The 21,872-nt window shown below is 41.2% G+C and overlaps 1 protein-coding gene across 4 annotated transcripts in view; it reads right to left on the bottom strand.

The window, feature by feature from the left end:
- Nucleotides 1-6,457: 6,457 nt before the first annotated feature.
- XRCC4 (X-ray repair cross complementing 4) overlaps nt 6,458-21,872 on the bottom strand; it is a 228,933-nt gene continuing 213,518 nt past the window's right edge. For all 4 annotated transcript variants that reach the window (XM_064140092.1, XM_064140093.1, XM_064140094.1 and 1 more), the window contains exon 8: nt 6,458-8,275. In XM_064140092.1, the coding sequence (XP_063996162.1) occupies nt 8,167-8,275 (109 nt within the window). In that variant the 3' untranslated portion in view covers nt 6,458-8,166. The remainder of the gene's footprint in view (nt 8,276-21,872) is intronic.

Raw genomic sequence — 21,872 nt, 5'->3', positions numbered from 1 at the left:
AGATCCTTCCAACCCAGACAATTCTATGATTCTATGATGAAAGAAACTCTGAATTACTTGAAATATCAAGAACACCAAACAGCAGGTAGATTTGTGCTTGATCATAGGATTTTTTTGCTTTGATATATTCTCTAACAACTATCTTATATATATATTTCTTTGCTTCACTGTTTCTTTAATGTTTTGTGGCATAAAAGGTATTCCAGTGTGCTTTTAAATAAAAACCTAATAATTACTTGATAGCTACATAGTATATGAGGAAAAAACAACAGTGAAGGCAGCAGGAGGATGTGCCTTTCCCCAAGTGCAGGTCTTGGTGGTCTGGACGTCCACTGTGCCCAGGTGAAACACAAGGGACCACATTCAGACTGCCTACAGACACACTGTTGTGCCCTCAAACTTCATCCCACCATTTTGCAATGGTCTGATAACTCTGTGTGTCAGGTTCTCTGAACTCCTCATTGATCTCAGCAGTGCAGAAACCACAACAACGCTGTCTACTTGGCCACCGATAGGAGTCTTCCAAGCCACAAGAAGTCACAAACTTCAGTGTTTTCCATCTATGTTCTTTCAATATGCATAAAGTGAAGTGTATCACCTGGGAGCAATTAATCTTATCCCAAGATAAGTGGATTGAAGACATTCAACTTCCTTGCTGCCAAAAGAGCAGAGGTGATTGCCTTAGGCCAAGCACAAACATTTTAATTCAGCCCAGAGAATTTTCTGCTCACATCCTTCATCACCAGCAGCTTCCAGCCATTTGGGATACTACATCAGGCTGGTTGGTTGTGCTAAATGTTGCTAGGCTCATCAGAGGAAGTCATCAGCATGGGGTGCTGAGCAGATCCATCACCCCTGGGGGAGTTGTACTCCCTTTCTTCCTAAGGTCCACCCATGCCTCATCTCTCCGACTGGCACTTTTAGGCCCAGTCTTGTCGTTTTTCTCCTCAAGTCTGTCAAGACTTAATAGGGTAGGACTTTTCCACCACCATTTCTTATAATTCATAACACAATATTTCCCTTCACACTTCAAAGCATAGTGACTGCCATGCACTGATGAAGTGCTACAGAATCACTGTTTGGTATACGGTCAGATAGGACCTCTGGAGATCACTTAGTCTAACCCCTCCAGCAGAGCAGGTTCACCTGGAGCTGGTTGCAAAGCTGTGCCTCAGTTGGCTTTCTTTATTATTTGCTTGACAGTAGGAAAAATGTCAATTTTAAGTGGTTCTGGGCAGTGATTTTAAACTCCCTCTGGAGTCAGCTGCCCATATTTGGCTTGTGAATAGTCCTGTAAAAGTATTTTACTACCTTTTTATGTTGCATATGACTTGAGCAGCCTAGAGGCAAGTTTGGAGGACAATGTGGAACTATGGTCAATCTTTTCTGCTTAGAATTCTGGCTTCTGGTTAAAAATAAAGTTGTTTTTTTAAAACCACTATTCAACTACTGTGGAAGTCAAAGAGGAACTTGTAACAACCCAGAAAGAAAACTAGAAGCTAACGTGAAGAATATGTAGTAGACGCTTTGATTACACCCACACGCTCAACTGATGGGAGTCAGAACTATATAGTAAAGAGAGGCAGGAATCATAGAATCATAGAATCAACCAGGTTGGGAGAGACCTCCAAGATCATCCAGTCCAACCTGTCCCCCCAGCCCTATCCAGTACTTCATGCTGTGGTGATGACTACTACATGAAGATACTGCACTACATGAAAATACTGTAACAACTGTAGTTGCATAAAACCAGTGAAGTATGTAACCCCATGTTCTTCAGAGCACCCAAGAGTGGATGTCTACCTCTGGATGTCTATTTTCCCATTAGACATTCCTCTTGGTCTCACTCAGATAAACAACAGCTCTGTGTGGAAGAGAATCTTCACGAGCAGGATAATGACAGCATTTTTTTCCTCAAACATTAAATTGGTTTAATGCATTTGTTTCCTCATTGTGGAAACTACTACAGCTAAGACCCAACGGACTAAGTTCCAACAGAGGCATAAAACTAAGATTTGGAAGAAAACCTTCATGGCACAAAAGCAATGAAGACAGAACACGTTCGCAGTAGAATGAGATTGCAGTATGTGTTGTTGGTGCTGCCAGGTGAGTGTAGAAAACTTCATAAAACCCCAGCAGACACAGAAGAACAGCTTCAGAACAGCTATTTCTAGTAAAGGCTTTTGGAAGACTCAGATGAAATTAATTGTCTGCTTACTGAATAACAGAGTCAGCATGGACTGAAATGGCTTGGCTACAGTTGACTCTTCTCTGAGCCCTGGACTAGATGATCTCAGGGTGCCTTTCCAATCTCTTCCATTCTCTGATTCTATGATGTAGGTATGATGATGAAACCTTATTCAGCTAAATATTTCTGCACAAGACAAACAGAAACACGAACAATTAAGAAACCTTCCTTTCCAAGAATGAACCTGAAAATACTATCATCATCAATAAGCAACTCAGCTCAGATGACGTTAAGGCTGCTATAGCTGTTTGATGAGACCTGAAAATTCAGGCAAAAGAAACAATTTGTGATTATTGTTATCCCCTCAGAGAAGCAGGACTAGTGGGCAATTAGTAATAAGACAGTTGCAAGCATCTGCTGCTGTCTTGTTTCAAACATAATGAATTAAAGAGGGTCAAGTGCCTCTATCCAATCCTCATCCCCTTTCCCAGTCATTGTTTAGCTCAAAAGTGTTTTCCCCTCCTCTTTTTCTCTTTCTTGCCATCTCTCATATGCTTCTCTCTCTTTCTCAGGCTGAACTCCCAACTTTTTTCCCAACCATGCCCTTGTTTTTTTCACTATGGTACTGTTTTTCCTTCCTTTTCCTTTTTTCTTCTTTTCACAGACATACAAATCTCTGTAACACAACCACCCATCAAAATTTTCTAATTCTGCAAGCCTTTCTCATGCTTTGTTTAAATGTGGAGGCTGCTTTTACTCCAAATAAGAAACAGCTGTTTTTCAAAAGGCTTCCCAGGTACACATCACCAACAGGTTTCATTGGAGTTCCTACTACTTGTGTTGATGGCACTGGTGAAAATGCTAAATGAGACCAGTCCCAAGGCTAGCCATGATGGACCTCCAGAAGCAGTGTTCCTTCAGCTTGGTATTTTAATTTTTAATAGTGTTGATTTTAAAAATAGACTATGTTTCAATTTCCTCATGCTAGCAGACTAATACTGATGGATGTTGACTGAAGCTGATTTTTGACTGTAACTATATTTAGTAGTCATAAAAGGATGAAAATTCAGATGTTGACAAACATTATCCATATAATGGCAATGAGACAGAGTATGACAGATCATGAAAAGGAAATTTAGGGGTTGGGGGAAATTAATGAGACTTCAGACTTTGCAAAGAATAAAATTAGAGAAATACTGAGCAGAAAAGTGGTACTAACCCCTGATGAAAGGACTCCTGCATTACTGGGTACAGGAGGGATAGAAGAAGTTTTCCAGAAGATGGAAATCCGGTTCTACCTGCTCCTCTTTCATTGTTACTTCCCTGATTGCACACTTTATTTTTCCTACAAAACAGATGGCACACTAGAGAATAGCAGCTTTACCTTAAACATTTAGCAGTACCTGAATTCCCAAAGGTTTTTCTCCTTCCTCAAGTGTTTCCAGTCTGGTAGATGAAACTGCAGAAGTTGTCAAAACCAGTTAGGCTATACTAAACTTTCCCAGGGAGGTCATGTTTATACACACAATCATTTATATGTTACATGTACAAAGCAAGGAGAAACAATATATCTAATATCATATTTATACACACAAGTGTCTACTTCTGGGAATAATAGTGGTGACATAGTTTAAAAAGTGATATGGGTTGACAAAACAGTATCTGAAAATCAAAATACTATTTGGCTCCCAAAGGCAATACTTTATACAGTACTTCCTCAGAAAGGAGGTGGGGTTTTCTTTAGTTCAGATTTTTTTTTCTCTCTCTTAAGAAAAAAGGAATCTTTTTGAACTAGAAGATTTGGTGGATAAACCCAGACCTCTCCTGACAATTTGTCATGCATAAAACACACACATTCCCTTTAAGTAGTTACATTAAAAGGATAAAACTTCAGATAAGTCTAAACTTTTAAGGAAATATAGCATGTTTTCCCTCCTGTAAAACAACTGTATGTTTTATCTTCCCCCAAAGTAGTTTAAACTGAAGAAAGAATTCACCTGGGAAATCAAAGAGAGGTATTAATTAAGGATCCCCTTTGAAATGTGATCTGTGTTTCCTAACTTTGGTTAATTTCCTGTCTTGAAAACCCATCTGTGGGTGTGGCTCTCTAGTTTGTCTTCTGTCATCACTGAAATATTTTGGACAATGGAGAAGCAACTGACTGAGGTGTCCTGTTAGGCTACTCCATGTGGCAGCTCTATAAGCATGTCTGGAAAACATGGTCCCCTAAAAGGTGAGTGTCGTGGCTTTTTTTTTAAAGAGGGCACGACAGAGATTAAACTCTCAAATCAAATTGGGGAGAAAATACAGAATTATATTTGGAGAGAAAATACAGCAATAGACATTACAGAGCAATTACAATGGCAAACCCCCTTGAACTTTCCCCCATCCCAAAAAAAAACTATATCTACACTCCCCAGTGCTCCAATCCTCCCACCCCCAAAGCCTCTGCCATCCAAGAGGCCTACTGCTTACATATTCCCGATAAATTGGCTCCCGCCACACACTCAGGGCAGGAGGAGGAGGAAAGGAGAACGAACTGACCTTATTGTCAGTCTATAAAGAGATAGCAGAATTATGGGATTGAATAACAATCTTCTAGTCCCAGAAAAAAATATTTTAACCCTATAGCCTCAACCTGGAACAGTGAGTTAGAAAGGTATGCTTACAAATTCAGTCTAACTTGGGTATCTTCAGAAATAGAAGGATGTATGTAGTGATGCTTCAAGTTCAGAACCATGCAGTGTTTTCATTACTGGCCTAGATGTTAGGAGTGGAGAATGACCTACTGCATTGCCTCATAAAACTAAACTGAGGAAGAATAAAAAATCAAAACATTTAGACAAATCAGAGGAATCAGTCACAAAAAGTCAGCATGATTAAATGCCAGTTATATGGGAACAGTCAGTTGCACAAACACAGGACAGAAAAACAAGTGACTACCTGATTAACTCTGCATGGAAGAATCCAAGGATTATGGTGGATCACAACATAAGCATAAACTAGGGGATACTGTGCTATCATGAAATAGGTGGAATATCGTATTTGATATATTAACAGAAGTCAATAGAAATTAATAGAGGCTACTGACTCACAAGGGAAGCCTCCAGCTTTGTAAGCCTCAGAAAGCCTTCACAGCAAGAACTCCACTGGCGTGGAGGGGTAGCAAAGATCCCAGCTTTGCTGAGATTCTTGATCAAGGAGCACCACACATAGCATTTAGCATGTTTTAAAAAGATATGCTATCAGGCATTATTACTGAGTTCCCTTCCCAAGCATCAGAGGTGAGTTTTAAAAAGATTGGCTTGGTCAGTGAAGGCCATTTGGTCTATTGTAATGCATTGGGATGAACAAGTTGAGGATAAAGTGGATTTTCTCACTTGTAGACAGTAACACATCCTAAAGAGGTCTCAGTGATTTTTGCAGCTTTTGCAAGGCTATTTCTGCTCTCACAGAACAAGTTTGTGCCCATTTTGGTGCGTCTTTCCTTTTCAAAGTTAGCTGGAAAATGGAACCTGATTGGCAGAAGGTTAGAGGCCTGGAGTGGACCTTGAATGATCAGCTAGTCCAACCCCCATGCCAGAGCAGGATCACCTATATTAGATCACACAGGAACTTGTCCAGGTGGGTTTTGAGTAACTCCAGAGAGGGAGACTCCACCAATCCCCCTGGGCAGTCTGTTCTAGTGTTCTGTCACCCTCACAGTGAAAAAACTCTTTCTTATGTTTACATGGAACTTCCTATACCTCATTGTCCACCCATCGCCTCTTATCCTGTCGTTGGGCATCACTGAGCAGAGCCTGACTACATTCTCTTGGCACTCATCCTTTATGTATTTATAAAGATTAATGAGGTCACCTCTCAGTCTCCTCCAAGCTAAAGAGCCCCAGCTCCCTTAGTCTCTCCTTGTAAGAGAGATGTTCCATTCCCTTAATCATTTTCATGGCTCTGTGCTGGACTCTCTCAAGCAGTCCCTTGTCCTGAAACTGAGAAAGATGCATTTCACTAACACTCCTCATGTAGTTGTGGAGACTGACATATTGTAAGTGGGCTCTGAGGGGAAGAGGTGTCCCTGTGCATACAGCCAGCCTCAACTGACTAGAAAGTGGCTCTGCACCAGAGCTATGCTAACTAAAGAGACCTGCCTGTGCTCACACAGTTAAAAGTATCTATCTGCCATCACATGGCTTTCTGTTCAACTTTTTTAAATAAAAAAAAAAAAAAAAGAAAAAGAAAAGAAAAGAAAAGAAAAGAAAAGAGAAAAGAATAAACATTCTGTCAGACTTTTATTACACCTGCCAACTGCGTGTAACATTTCGTATTTACATAACAACATTTTACTGTTAGAAACCAACAGTTTATTGAAAGCAGAGTTTCATGGGATGTTCAGCTCCATTTATTCTCATTTTCTGCTGCAGGCACAAGTAAACCAAGCTCTTCTATTCTGGGTTAAGTCATGGAACATTTTCACGTTAAAACTGAAACTATATACAAGCTTTTGCTGAAAGCATTGTCAGATCAGCGCTGGAAGATTTTAAATCAGGCAGTGTCTGTGAATGGGTGTATGAATAGGTCTTTTGTGGTCCTGTCATTTCTCAGGCACAAAGCCTTTGTAGCAAGCAAAATATTGTGGCCATTCATGTTTTTACTGCGTGATTGATAACATTGTCCCAAAGCCTTTTGTGACTTTAAAATGCAGTGACCATGTTTTCCAGAACGGAATGCTCAAACATATGATGTTCCTAGATACTCATGTAGATTCTTAAAAGAGGCCCTGAACTTGCTAATACTAACATGGATGCTTTTAGTTAAATATAACATTGAATTCTGGCAGAACCAGGTCCTAAACAAGCTGCCATTTCAAAAACACCAAGTAGTTTCCAAGGACTATTGCAAGTCACAGAGCAAAGAAGCAGGACTATGCTGCACAGCCCTGCTTACTTCAGTGGTATTAGTGACATGTGTAAAATTGTTGTTGCATCATCTCTTTCTGAGACAGAAAAAACAGCACTCTCTGGCTTAAATTAGAATTTACTCAGGCTCTTAATACTGCAAAGAAGAAACCTGACATGCGTGCATAGTTCTGTATTGTTTTGACTGATGAAGGTAAATGGATCTTGCTAAGTTATTTCTTTGATAAAGCAGCCTTTAAATCTAACTGCATCAGGTTTGGCCAAGAAAAGGTCATCCGTTTTGCTAGCTAGTCCCTTTACTCATGTCTAAGCAAATAAAACCCAAACTGATATATTTTTAGAATGCACTTTGTTTATTTTAGAAATCACCTTGAGAAAATTATGAAGTATCAAAATTTGCAATATTCAAGGCTGATGGTTTCTACCAAAGGTTAAAATACAGTCAATATTGACTTGATAAGCACTTTACTCCCAAAAGCTAGAACACCTTATAATGCATTATGATGCAGAGAATATTCCAATAAAAGTGAAATGATCATTCTTCAGATGCTTCACATCAGAAAATATCATTCTAAATGGACAGTTTAGGAAGCTGTACATCAGCAAAATGAAGATTATTTAGTTAGACCACATCTAAGCCAAGCTTGTCAAGAAAAGGGCAGTATATAGGGTGAGCACAGTGGTGGCCTTAATCTTCTTCACACCTGTTCTTCTCTCAGGATATCTGAACACTAGTTGATCCTGGATACAATCAGCAGCCAGAGACTGTTAAGGATGTAAAAACGCTATGATCATCCTTTCCTTCCCCTCATATACATGATAAAAGATCTACACGGAGGCTAAACTGATTTCAAGGCGGCCACAAATCAAGCCTAGCAGGCCAAGGGTCTACAACTGCGTAGTGAAGAATGAGGACAAGTGCAGTGCAAGAGGATTACAGCAATATGTCATTGAATACCACTTTATAGTTAAGACTTCAGCTCAGCGTCTACAACAAAGACTTTTAGTTCTACAGCTCATCTTTATTAGAGGCACCAGCCTCTCAGTTTCTCAGCCAACACACAGCTAGATGTCATCAAACAGATCTTCTGGCTCAGGAGTGTTTTCCAGTGTTTCAAGAGACATCATATCCAGGGAATGCTTGCCCGATGCCTTCTCTGAGGTCACATCAGGTCTGGAAATACAAAGCAAAGAGACTTTAAACAAATTTAGATATAGATGTAAACAATTCCAGTATATACACTTCCAAGGTAAGCACTTAATAGTGTATTTTGATATTTTTGTTGAGGTTACACATAGAAGAAAAGTGCTCTTTGTAAGGCATAATTACTTGCTGAGACGGCAATGACAAAACAACAGATTAAATTCAGCTTATAAATGTCAAGGCTTTAGCTATTTTGCTACAGTTTTTAGGATCCTGAGAATGAATTTCACACACAATTTCCATATGGGGAGCTAGGGAGAGAACAAATGCAGAAAACATACAAAAGGATCTGTACTGCTGCCACTGCACAGGATGATGATACTCTGTTAGCTTCTCTTTTCTCTCTGGTGCTAAGCATGTTCTTGTTGTCCATCAGTCTGACATGGAGGCACACAAAGGATCAGAGTGAGTTCTCTCAAAGGTCCACATCCCAAAAGTCCACATCCCAAAGGAAATGGCCTCAAGTTGCACCAGGAGATTTAGCTTGGATATCAGGAAAAAATTATTTTCTGAAAGAGTGGCCAGGCACAGGAACAGGCTTCTGAGGAAGGTGGAAGTCTCTAGCCCTGAGGGTGTTAGTAAAACATGTACACATGGCACTTCACCTGCGAGGGAGTCCAGCAGAGAGCCACGGGGATGATTAGGGGACTTGAGCATCTCTCCTATGAAGAGACATTGAGAGACCAGGGGCTGTTTAGTCTGGAGAAGACTGAGGGGGGATCTCATCACTGTCTTTGGTGTGGGTGTCAAGTGGATGGGGCCAATTTTTTTTGGTGGTGTGCAGCAATAAGACAAGGAGCAATAGGTACAAACATAAAGATAGAAGGTTTCGCTTCAATATGAGGAGAAACTTCTTGACAGTGAGGGTGACAGAGCACTGGAACAGGATGCCCAGAGAAGTTGTGGAGTCTCCTTCTCTGGAGACTTCCAAAACCCACCTGGATGCATTCCTGTGCAGATTACTCTGGGTGGTCCTGCTTTGGCAGGGGGGTTGGACTTGATGACCTCTGGAGATCCCTTCCAACCGCTAAGCTGTGATTCAAGACATGGTTTAGTGGGTGTGGTGCTGCTGACACTTGGATTTGATGATCTTAGAGGTCTTTTGCAACCTGAATGATTTGTTGCTTCTACAACTATGCTTTAGGGAATCAGGGTAGGAAGCGCAGGAAGCAGATATGATTTGCTTGTAGGATTTTAGTCGGGTTTGAGTTTCATAACTCAATGAATGGTTTCATTGGATGGTTTCATTTTCAGTGTATTTTGCTGGTGTAACCCTGACAGAAGGTGGAAAAAATGTGCATTATCAAGGCCAGCACATCAGCTACCAAAATGGGAATAATGAGATAGAAGTGATGGAAAGTATTACTTTCAGATTCTGCCACATAAGACCTGAGGTGTGCAAAAGCAAACTCAATTTTCAGATTAATTGGACTGTTTTTGTTCAGCTGCTCCATGATGTAGAGTTGTGATGGTTTGGGTGTTACCCGCCCCTCCCACTTTGTAAATCACCCAGACTAGACTCAGGGGCTCTGGAAATTGAATGAAGCTTTATATTTACATCTTAGCACAATATACAAGGAGATATTTACAATATATACAGCTATATACAGAGATACACAAGTTAAAAGGTAGTACAGAAACACAGCAGCTTTTCCAGAAACCTCAGTCCCCAGGAGGGCTCTCAACCACCCTCCCACTTTTCCTTCCACCCCTCTCCCTTACCTCAGATCTTGCCTTATGCCCAAGGAAGATTGGAGGGTTGGCCAGGGGGGTTAAGAAGCAAAGTGGATTAATCAGAGATGGCAGGTTAGGTTAGAGAGAAAAAAATGCAGGCCAAAGGCCAGACAGTGACTGCCTTATCTATGTTCATGTTCTTGTTCTTATACATCTCAGCAAGCCTATGAGTGAAGCAGACATCACCATTGTTTTCTTCTCTCAGCCTGTAATCTAGTTCTTCTCACCAAAACATTCTAGATAGCTGCCAACTAGCACAAGAGTCAACATAGCTAATGAGACCAAGCAATTCCTTTTCCTTTTAAAAATTGTTTTCAAATAGATTAAAAATCAAGTTTTCCAGAACTACGTAGGAAACTATGCTCTAGGGAGCATAAGTTTTTATAAAACACTCCAGTCTTCAAAACACAACAAACTGCTCAAGACCCCAGCCACTGTGTGATTCATAGCCTCTCACACTTCTAGGCTGTCAGGTCCTTGGAGATTCAGAGCTCTCACTATGATGAGATAGATTGTAATAGGTTGGACTGGATGATCTTGGAGGTCTCTTCTAACCTGGGTGATTCTGTGATTCTATGATTCTGTTTCCTGCTGTGGACCTGGGGAATAAATTGCATTTTGAGGTGGAGGCCCCTGTGCTCCTGAGAAATCAGCAAAAGCCCAGTAATTGCTGAGTCTTGGATGCTGTCACTTCCTAAGATTTCTCCAGTACTTGGAAAGGTTTCCTTACCACTCTACCTATCACTCCAGTTCTGAAAGCCACTTTAAGTTCATTGTACTAATATATCCCAATTATGATAATCACTCTCTCTGGAAACCTAGCTAGGCTTCCTCTGTAGACTCTTCTAAAATGCTTTCCTTCAGGTCTGAATAAATTGCCCATGCATTTTATTTATGCTTTTCATTTTAGTATGCAGCAACATCTAGACAGACACATGTCTCACCAAAAGTCACTTGGATTAACTGTGAAGCAATGAGACCCTTAGCCAATGTCAGAGTCAGACCCTTAGCCAATGACCCCTGGTCAGCAAGATAGATCACTCCATGCTGTTCTGGCTGCTAGCAGTCAACTCATTCGTACCCCACCTTTCTTTTTAAAATATAGTTAACATACCCAAATGTATCATGATGCTCAAGTTTACCTTTTGAAACACAGTATCATCAGGATTGGAAGAGACCTCACAGATCATCAAGTCCAACCCGTTACCACAGAGCTCAAGGCTAGACCATGGCACCAAGTGCCACGTCCAACCTTGCCTTGAACAGCCCCAGGGATGGCAACTCCACCACCTCCCGGGGCAGCCCATTCCAGTGTCCAATGACTCTCTCAGTGAAGAACTTTCTCCTCACCTCGAGCCGAAATTTCCCCTGGCTCAGCCTGAAGCTGTGTCCTCTTGTTCTGGTGCTGGCCACCTGAGAGAAGAGAGCAACCTCCTCCTGGCTACAACTACCCCTCAGGTAGTTGTAGACAGCAATAAGATCTCCCCTGAGCCTCCTCTTCTCCAGGCTAAACAATCCCAGCTCCCTTAGCCTCTCCTCGTAGGGCTTGTGCTCGAGGCCTCTCACCAGCCTCGTCGCCCTTCTCTGGACACGCTCAAGCATCTCAATGTCCCTCCTAAACTGGGGGGCCCAGAACTGAACACAGTACTCAAGGTGTGGTCTAACCAGTGCAGAGTACAGGGGCAGAATGACCTCCCTGCTCCTGCTGACCACACCACTCCTGATGCAGGCCAGGATGCCACTGGCTCTCTTGGCCACCTGGGCACACTGCTGGCTCATGTTCAGGTGGGTATCAATCAGCACCCCCAGATCCCTCTCTGTTTGGCTGCTCTCCAGCCACTCCAACCCCAGCCTGTATCTCTGCATGGGGTTGTTGTGGCCAAAGTGCAGCACCCTGCACTTGGAGCTATTGAATGCCATCCCATTGGACTCTGCCCATCTGTCCAGGCGGTCAAGGTCCTGCTGCAGAGCCCTTCTGCCCTCCAACCCAGTCACATCTGCCCCCAGCTTAGTGTCATCTGCAAACTTGCTGATGTCTGACTCGATGCCCTCATCCAGATCATCTATGAAGATGTTAAAGAGGATGGGGCCCAGCACTGATCCCTGAGGGACACCACTAGTGACAGCCGCCAGCTGGATGTGGCACCATTCACCACCACTCTCTGGGTCCAGCCCTCCAACCAGTTCCTAACCCAGTGTTCCTTCATCTTTCTAGGTCTGTCTAAAGCATCACATCTCCAGTGAGAACATGTGCAAATCACTCTGTGTGGAGCCACAATTTAAATCAGTTCTGAAAGGTATCATCAGCAAATAAATTATGCTGTGAAGACCTCTGTGCCACCATAGGCTGTTCAGGTACTGGAAATTTTTTTCTAGAGCATATGCTCACAGGCCGTATAAGTACATAAGACTAAAAGACTCCTGAGATCTCATATCTGCTGACTTTGAAGTTTCACCTATTCCAGCATTTTCTGACTTTGAAAAGTAAGCCTGACAGTGCTTAAGCAATGTCAACATCAATTTTACCCTCTTTGGCTAAAATAACTTTTCAATGCCACATATGAGATCACATCCATAAGCAAGATTACTGTTGAGGTCTAACACCACACGGCTAGAACTATTCAGCTTCTGTGTACTTGTAACAACACGGTCCTCATTGAATCTCCAAGAGCTGTAATACCATGCCTGTGAATAAACCCAACTACCCTTGCAAAGTGGAAGCATTAGGCTTTTATACATGAAGTTAATAAGTAACTTAATTTTGGTTTAAAGACTTGATGAGTCCTATTTGCATGGCAATTATTCACTGAATGCCAACGGCTTGCTTTGTGCTGTGAAATTACTCTGAGTCTTGGAATCTCACTGAAGCTGTATTACCATACCCTGATGCATAACTGAGTTAATTTCTTTAAATTGCAGTGAGTTGTGTAGTCCTCTCTTGCCAAAAAAACCCTGTCACTACAGCATTCTTTTTGAAAGTTTATTCTTCTGTTGGGTCAGTTTTTGAAGTCTTGTCTTTTGGTAAACTTAAACTCCATTAACACATCTGGAGAACTGCTGACTATAAGAGATCATTCCATATTTCCTGACATTTAGTACAAGGCCTTCATAAATTGAGACAGAAGACCAGTTCCACAGCTGGTGTGAATCACTGGAGCACTAATTTAATGTCAGTGGAGTTCTGCTGGCTTACACCAGCTGAGATTCTGGCCCAAGATTTGGAAGAAAGTGGTTACACTACTTGATATTTCTTTCCACTGCTGAGTAAGAGCTATAAGAAACAGAAGAAACACAATACTCTCATACTTAACTGAACAGCACAGAAACTCAAAGTCATGCAGGGTGATGGCTTTGCATAGCTTGGGAGGAAACACACCACCTCCTTTTGCAGGAGGACAGATGGACCACTCCCATTTAGTTTCTTGCAATGAATTATTCCAGAGTTCACACAGTCCCTAGTCCCTGGCACAGCCCTTCCACACCATTCCTGCAGCAACAGACGGTCAACTCCACAAGATAAGGTTTGTGAAGCAGCATGTGAGAGAAAATATTTTCTTGTGTGCCTGCTACAAATGCCACAACTGAAAAGAGCTTCCTAGTGGTAAAAATACCATACATGTTGTAGCTGTGCTGAAGGTCAACCAAGTGGGAGGCTGCAGCATCACAAATGCTCATCTCGAGGTACTTCTTGCTAGAAAGATGAAGGTTTCTTTTCTTCCTGTGCTTGTGTAACCAGCCAAGCACATCAGGACTATGATCTTAGGTTGTGATTTTAAAAGAGAAACAGTCATGTAAAAATCAATATAGCTACAAAAATTTCCCAAGAAACACGAGCAACCTAGAAGGTACACTTGTGTCATTGGATCCTTACATTATTTCCCCCACTTTTTAGTAATTAAAAATATCAATTTCAATCAGAAGCTGCCATTTTAGTAAGAATGGAGATTTCAGCTCTCCCAGAAGACGTGTAGCTGTGTTTTAGGAGAAGGATGAATCTCTCAGTCTTTTCTTAGTTTGGTGTCATGGTTCATTTTTGTCACCAGTGTGAAAAGACAAAGGCTCAATGCTTACTATCTGTGTATACTAACAGAGGATACAATCTGACATATACTTTCTTCAGTATCATAAAAATAGGTGGCAGCAGCAGCTCATGAACAGAGAACTGGTAGTCATGACAGCATTAGTGTAGGAACAAAGGTGAGGCACCTCAAACACTAATGAAAGCATGCATTGTGACCAACAAGCAGAAGTGCAGAGCTACATTTGTGCTCCAGAGATGGTACTTTTCACTCCACCTCAAGGGAAAAAACTTGGATTCTATGACTTATCATCAATCTGCTGCCTTGGCAGTATACATATTGCCTTCACAGAAAGAAGAAGAAAGGTACTCATCAGCCATCATTATTAAGCTGGGATTATGAAAGGAGCTTTGACTAAAGCTCACGGCTCTACATAAAACCTTGAACTTAAATAACTGATGCCCCATGGTGTGAGCTCTTGGGAGACATCATATTGACTGTCTATAGCTACTGGCCTAAATTCAACCATGAAAAGAAAAAGAAATGGTGTAACAGAAGAAGGGGGAAAGCCTCTTATGCAAATAGATGCATCAAGAACACATATGCAGACAGAAGTCCTTAAAGTTGAGTATTAAAAGTGTAAGTAGACTGAATTAAAACTGCATGTGATTAGAAGTATGATAGTCCCCTTTACAGAAAAGCTGCAATGACTAGAATATAAAGTGTATAATTAATTACAGCTGATGGACCTGTCCATAAGTTATATTACTGAAGAAACCAAACGTTTCTCTCCTTATTTCAACTATCTGAAGAGAGTGGTGGTGTCAGGGATCATCAGATCTTGAGCTGCACCTGGCCCCAACACAAATTCACAGATGCTAGAGAAAAGTTCTCAAGAAATAGCTGAAAATAGTTATTTCTAGCTTAGACGACACTGTCTCTATCCCTTTTAGAGAACCTTCCATGTGTGGCATTTTTCTGCATGTTTTATTAAGTCTAGTCTCAGTTAGGGTCAGCAGACAGATGATGATAATAATGATAATCAGCTTGTTAAATTACACAGTTAATGAAGAATATTTTCAAGGCAGCAACGATTCCCTCAGCCAGGGAATCAACGCTCCTTAATAAACTTCCATCTCTGGATGAAAGCCAAACTGCAACTGCACCTGCATTCATCACAAGCACGGTGCAGTAAGATAAGTCTGGAATTCCCTTAATAAACAAAACTTAAAGCAAAGCTTCAAAAACCAGGAGAATTTCTAAACACTGTCTTAAGGTCTTGCAAGCATCACTCTGCTCTCTAAAACTAGAAACCATCAAATGGGGAATGATTTTGATTTATGCTTCTGCAAGTGTTGTGGTTTTTTTTGGGTGTTTGTTTTTTTTTTTCAGAGGGAGAAAAGTGAAATGAGAATCCCTTAAACATCACAGAAATTGATACAGTTATCACAGCAAGAATGAACTCACAAACAAACCTGCCACACTGAGAATATATTCACCTATCTCCTGCTGATAGAACTTTTAATGTTGATATAACTTGCAATGACTGGTCTAGATCACTACTCAATGTTATTAATCATCCATTCTATTTATTTGGTCGTGAAAAACAGATGGTCTCAAGATCCTCAGAAAAGCATATGCAATGTCTGAAATGGCTGCACAGATAACATTTCATGTAAATGAACAATGCTGACAGTACTTTTTTAGGCACTCGTATCTGTTCAGTTGCAAATTCCCAATTAACTTCATCTGGCTTATGTGCAAGTCCTTACTTAAAAAAGAACATTCCAGTTCTGTAACATAAATATCATCCTGGATCCTTTCATCTGACCAAATGCACTTGCAGATGCTTACTAACACAGATCTACTTAAAAATGTAATAATAGATGTCACTTATAAGGAAAAGAGCCTAAACCTTGTTTGTTTTAGACAAGTGGCACACATTTCTGTGGTTCATTTCCACTTAAACTCCTTCCTGCTAAAATAAACTAGACCACATTCACTTTGAGGAGCATGCTAGCACCACTGCCTTCACTGGGAAAAAACCAAAAACCTCTCAATCATAACTACAAGAGTATATTATAAAGGAAAATTTAGTTTGTTTAGGAATTTTGACAAGGTCTTTCACAAATCCAGTATATAGCAAATGTATTGGCAAATGCTAGAAGATATTTCTCACAGTTGTTAAGTGCTATTTATCACATACACATTTGTATAACATCAGCACCAGATAAATTGTGTCATAACCTTTTTCCAGGCTGTCAAACCCTGGAGATGCTTCCCCTCCCTAGCCCTTTCTTATCCCCTCAGGGTGATCATAAACAGTAGCCAAAGACCTATGGGGCCAAATAAAAATCTCTGAACCAACCTCTAACTTAAGAAATGTGTGTCCTTGTGTTCCCCAAGGACAGAAGGGGTTGGGATGGCTGTTGCAGCCATCACACAGCAAGTGGGGTGTGGAGGGGACAGGTTTTCCATATGATAATCTAAGCCTGGAGATGCAAAACCATATTGGATCAAGTCACAAAAAAAAAAAAAAAATCAAACAACAAACAAGAAAAAAAAAACAAACACAAAACCTCCAAAAAAAGCATTTTAACTGGATAAAAATCCAGCAACCATAAAACCAAGACTGTGCTTCAGATGTTTAACATCTTTTTCACTCCTTTCCAGGGCTGAGGCTCTGAGTGGCTGTTTAAATCTGAAAGACTTCAACAGAGGTGAAGCACTTGCTTAAAGTTAAGTACAAACCCTTCTGAATCACAGCCTCAGCTTGCAACTTTCTGGGGTCCACGTGTTGCATTGACTGCTACAGAAAGAAACTCACAACAAATTAGTAAAATAAACTAAAATATTTTAAAATTATTCTGAAAGAAAAATGGATTTGCCCAGCTTTCATGTTATGAAAAGTTCCCTCTTAAAACTAGATGAAGGTATTCTGACACTCTTATTAAATTACTAGGTACAGCTAAAATAATCCACTTCTCAGAAGTAAGTAGGAGAATCCATGGACTTAATCCTAAAAATGGTCTTTTAAAAGCTCCTGTGACTGATGGAAGCAGATTCTTTCTGCTGAACACTTCACACATGTATACCTGAGCACCAGCAGAAACCTGTTATTGCCCAGACTACCTATTATCCACTGATCTGCTCAGCAGGACTTTGATCACTCATTTTAATCGGCTTATTGCAGGCATCCAATTTGGATCAGCACAGTAGATGGTTGTGACTTATGCATGTATTTTCTAACAACAAAATTCAGCAGCAAGTTCTTAATAAACCTGGAAGCAGTAAATTAAATGTACAGGGAGCAAGCCTTAACTCACAAGTTAAGGTAGAGCAGATAAAATGTAGCAAGCTGCCCCCCCTCACCCCGCAATATGTCTCTTTTGAGTGTAATAATTTTTGTACCAAGAAATGTGCTTTCCTTTCTGCCGTCTCTTAAACCCTATTTAACTTTTCCTATTTTCCTCCTGCTCACTCCCCAGCTGCAGATCTGAATTCATTCATGCTTTTCTGAAATAAGATCAAACCTTTGATATAAGAGATAATGTCCCTGCCTACAGTGACACCTGTGAGAGCTGAAATGTGTTCAAACAGCAGTACCATAAAGAGAAAAGGAAAAAAGAAAGAAGAAGAAGAAAAAAAAAGGGGGGTGACAGCACATCCATTCCTTTGAAAACATATGGAAGAAAGTAAAAATAGGTATAGTTTACTGAGATAAAACAGCTGGACATTGAGGCAGCCAGTTTTCTGGCTAATGTTGAAGTTTTTCTCCCCTGTGTTTTTATCATACCTTACCCATTCTTCAGACATATCCTAAACCAGCACAGAGAACAGATATCAGCCTTGTCCACCCAATGCTAGCACTACTCCTTACTTTGGGGTGCACAATGCAAATGAATGTGGGTCAAAGAGTGTACTGGTTTGAGGCTAATTGGAATATTTACTGAGAGAAATCAAATCCTTAGCTGTGAGAAGAAAGAAAAAAAGAACAACAGTAACCTATATCCCTCATTCTTCTGCTGAGAAATGTCAAATTAGTAAAATAAAATAGTCAAAATATAGATATGACACTCACTTCTCACACACTGCTCAGCTCTCAGTTCTGTTCATTCTTTCTGATGGTCTGGTCTCTGTGGTTGCCTCTGCCTTAACTCTTTAATCTGACCTGACCCTTTTTCTTCTAACCTCCTTGTCCTCTTTTTGACATCTTACTTCAAATCTCTCCAGGTTTATCATGTGAGATAAACGTGGGCTGATCTGGTTATTTCTTCAGGGAGAGAAAGAGTGGGGGGATTGGGCAGAGGAGGTTTGGGTCAGGAGCCCTCCTGGGAAATGGTTTCTGGGAAGAGTATTTTGTTTCTGTGTTACTTCTAACTTGTATATAACTGTAAATATTGTGTGTGTATATATATGCTTGTAAATTATGCTAAGCTGTAAATATAGCTTCATTCCTTAACTTCCAGCTGGCTGAGTCTAGTCTGGGTGATTTCATTAAGTGTAGGGGGGACGGGTAACTCCCAAACCACCACATTGTATTCAATGTGGGGCTAATTCAATTTGGTTGATTACCAATTAAGTCTGGAAGTTAAGATGAAGTTATTTTACATTTTATTTTCTATTCTTTATCCATTAGGGGCATGATTTTTTATTCTGTTGGTTTACAGTGAAAATTGGTTAATTGATTGTTTATATGATATGAAGAAAGCTTAGAGGGATGCTCCTGGAATTTGGAGACTACGTTCTTGGCTGGGTTGGCTACTCCTTTTCCTCCTCCCACAGCTTTAATGCATGTTGTCTGGCCTAAAACTGAACTTGCAGATCCTATAGCGAGTTCTACACACGTAATCCAGTGGTATATTTATCATGTATGACTATAGCACTAATGATTCTGGTTTTAGGACTAATGGTAGTATTGTGTATGAAAAATTTGAACATGGCTGCTTTAAGAAGGTGAAAGAGGCATATTTCTAAAAGCTGACGTGCTCCTGATATAGAAGGAAAACAATCCATTTTGTGTTCTGTAAACAATTGTTCTAAAATTCTTATGGGGGGAGAAGAAGGGGACACAGCTACCGCAGATTCTGGGAATTCAGCCAAGAGTACATTATCTATCAATAACATGGCAGACAACCAAAAGGCTTCTTCTCCTCAAGTTATCCAGGTTTCAGCTATTTGTAATTCTGCACCTAGTTCAAATCCACAGGCTTCTAACCCTAAATAAAATTCAAACTCACAGGTGTCAGGTCAGACTTTTAGTGATTCAGACCCACTAGAATGAACTTCTACTGCCGTTCTTGCTCCTGTGAAGGTGCAATATAAGACCAAACATTTGATAAATAGTGATTCGAGAGAGGCTTTAGGGGAGAGGACCTCTTGTACACAAGAGGAAGAAGAGGAGAAATACAGCCTTAGAGACTTAGCCACTATAGTCAGGTCTCAGTACTCTGATGAGAAAAGCTATGTGAGATTGGCTGCCAAGGAGGAGGATGGTTCTGAGGAGTTTAAGAGTCCTGTTAGGAAAGTTCTGTTTCTAGGCCAAAGACAACCAGAGGAAGAGGAGGATGATATCTGGGATTCCAATGATCCCCCCAAAGAGATCAGGGAAGTTAGAAAGGAATATTCAAGGGAATCAGGAGAGCCATTCCTAAGCTGGCTGATGAGATGATGTACTATTGGTGCAAATGCCCTACAGGCAGGAGAGAAGCCTGCAGAGCAGCTAGGGCCACCCTCAAAAGACCTAGCAAGCCCTCTCAGTAAGGTTAGTTTGTGGACATGTCTCCTGTTGGCTGTGGCTATCAGATATCTATCCCAAGATGATTTGACCTGGGCAGCTAAGAAGTGGAACACAATTGAGCAGGAAATTAAGCTTCTGAAGGAGTTTGCTGTAGGAAGTGCTTTATGGAGATTATGGTACACATGAGCCTGATGACATTCCTCTTGGAACAGGTTTCACAAAGAAGCTTATTAAGCTTGCTCCTTCATCCTATGCTAACATCTTGGCCAGCAAGTTTCTATCAAGGAGTGATAATGGAAGGCCTCTCAATGTTGGTGAATTCAAAGACCAATTGAGGCAGATAGAGGACAGCTTGTTGCGTTCTGCCCTAGCATCTGCTATAAAAACTGTGGGTACAAAGACAAAGGATGACATTAAAGATATTATGGAAGAACTGAAGGAGGAACTTAAATCCTCCATTTTGAATCTGGCAAAGCATACCATCCCTGCATCATCTGAATGGGTGCATGTTTCTGCCATCAGGAACAGATGCCCACCTCCTGCAAGGCAATTCCAGCCCAGGTGGAGACAAATTCCACCCAGACATCAGCAACCATGTGGGTCACTGTGGAAAATCTTGTGTGACCAATTTGGTGAGAACATGAACAAGTAGGATGGTCAACCTACTTCAGTTCTTTTGAAGAGAGTCAGGGATCTGCAGAGTGGAAGAAACAGAGGCAACAATGCCAGAAAGGTAGCTGTCCCTTCTTCAGCCCCCCAAAGCAACTGCAATTGTTCCAACAGTTGCAATTTCTCTCACAATAACACCAATCATTGTGTACACCCCACATGCCATGTTCAGCATTAGGGGTGCCCTGCCTCCAGCCAGGAGGAGGAAAGGGATAGTGGAGAGAACCGAATCTATTGGAATGTGTTCATTAGGTGGCCTGGCAGTTCAAGAGTTCGGAAATACAGGGCTTTAGTTGACACAGGTGCTCAGTGTACTTTATTGCCATCCAATTGCAAAGGGACAGAGTCCATATCTATTTTTGGAATCACTGGTGGATCTCAAGAGCTAACTAAGTTGCAGGCTGAAATAAGTTTAACTGGTAAAGAGTGAAAGAAACATACTATTGTAACTGGTCCTGATGTGCCTTGCATTCTGGGAACTGACTTCTTGAGACAAGGTTGTTTCAAAGATCCTAAGGGTCATAAATGGGCTTTTGGAATAGCATCTGTAGAGATTGAGGATGGTAAATTGAAATTGTCCATTAGACCTGAACTTTCAGGTGGATCTGTAATTGTGGGACATCATGACATAGAGGATCTGGAAGTGCCAATTGCTACTCAAACTGTGCACCACAGGCAGTACAGAACTAACCGTGACTCTTTGTTGCCCATTCATCAGCTGATTTGTCAACTGGAGAGTCAGGCTGTCATCGAGAAAGCTCATTCACCTTTCAACAGTCCCATCTGGCCTGTGCTCAAGCCCAATGGAGACTGGCATCTCACAGTAGACTTCCATGCTCTCAATGAGGTGACTCTACCCATAAGCACAGCTGTGCCAGACATGCTGGAACTCCAGTACAAGCTGGAATTGAAGGAGGCCAAATGGTATGCTACATTAGACATTGCTAATGCTTTCTTCTCTATTCCCATAGCAAAGGAGTACAGGCCTCAGTTTGTATTCACCTGGAGAGGAATCCAGTACCAGTTCAACCGTTTGCCTCAGGGGTGGAAACACAGCTCAATGATCTGTCACTCAGTCATCCACAATGCACTGGAGAAAGGTAAAGCTCCAGAGCACATCCAGTACATCGACGACATCATTGTGTGGGGCCAAACGGCTGAGGAAGTCTTCGAGAAAGGTAACAAAATCATTGACATTCTGTTGCAAGCAGGTTTTGCCATTAAGAGAGACAAGGTCAAAGGACCTGCCAGAGAGATTCAGTTTCTGGGAGTGCGATGGCAGGATGGTCGCCGTTACATTCCTCAGGATGTGATCAACAAAGTCTCCACCATGGCAGTTCCCACCAATAATAAGGACACTCTATCTTTCTTGGGTGCAGTGGGATTTTGGAGACTACACATACCT

Source organism: Pogoniulus pusillus, chromosome Z, assembly GCF_015220805.1.
Source record: "Pogoniulus pusillus isolate bPogPus1 chromosome Z, bPogPus1.pri, whole genome shotgun sequence".
In the NCBI taxonomy this organism is placed as follows: Eukaryota; Metazoa; Chordata; class Aves; order Piciformes; family Lybiidae; genus Pogoniulus; species Pogoniulus pusillus.
This window is presented reverse-complemented; position numbering and strand designations above follow the sequence as displayed.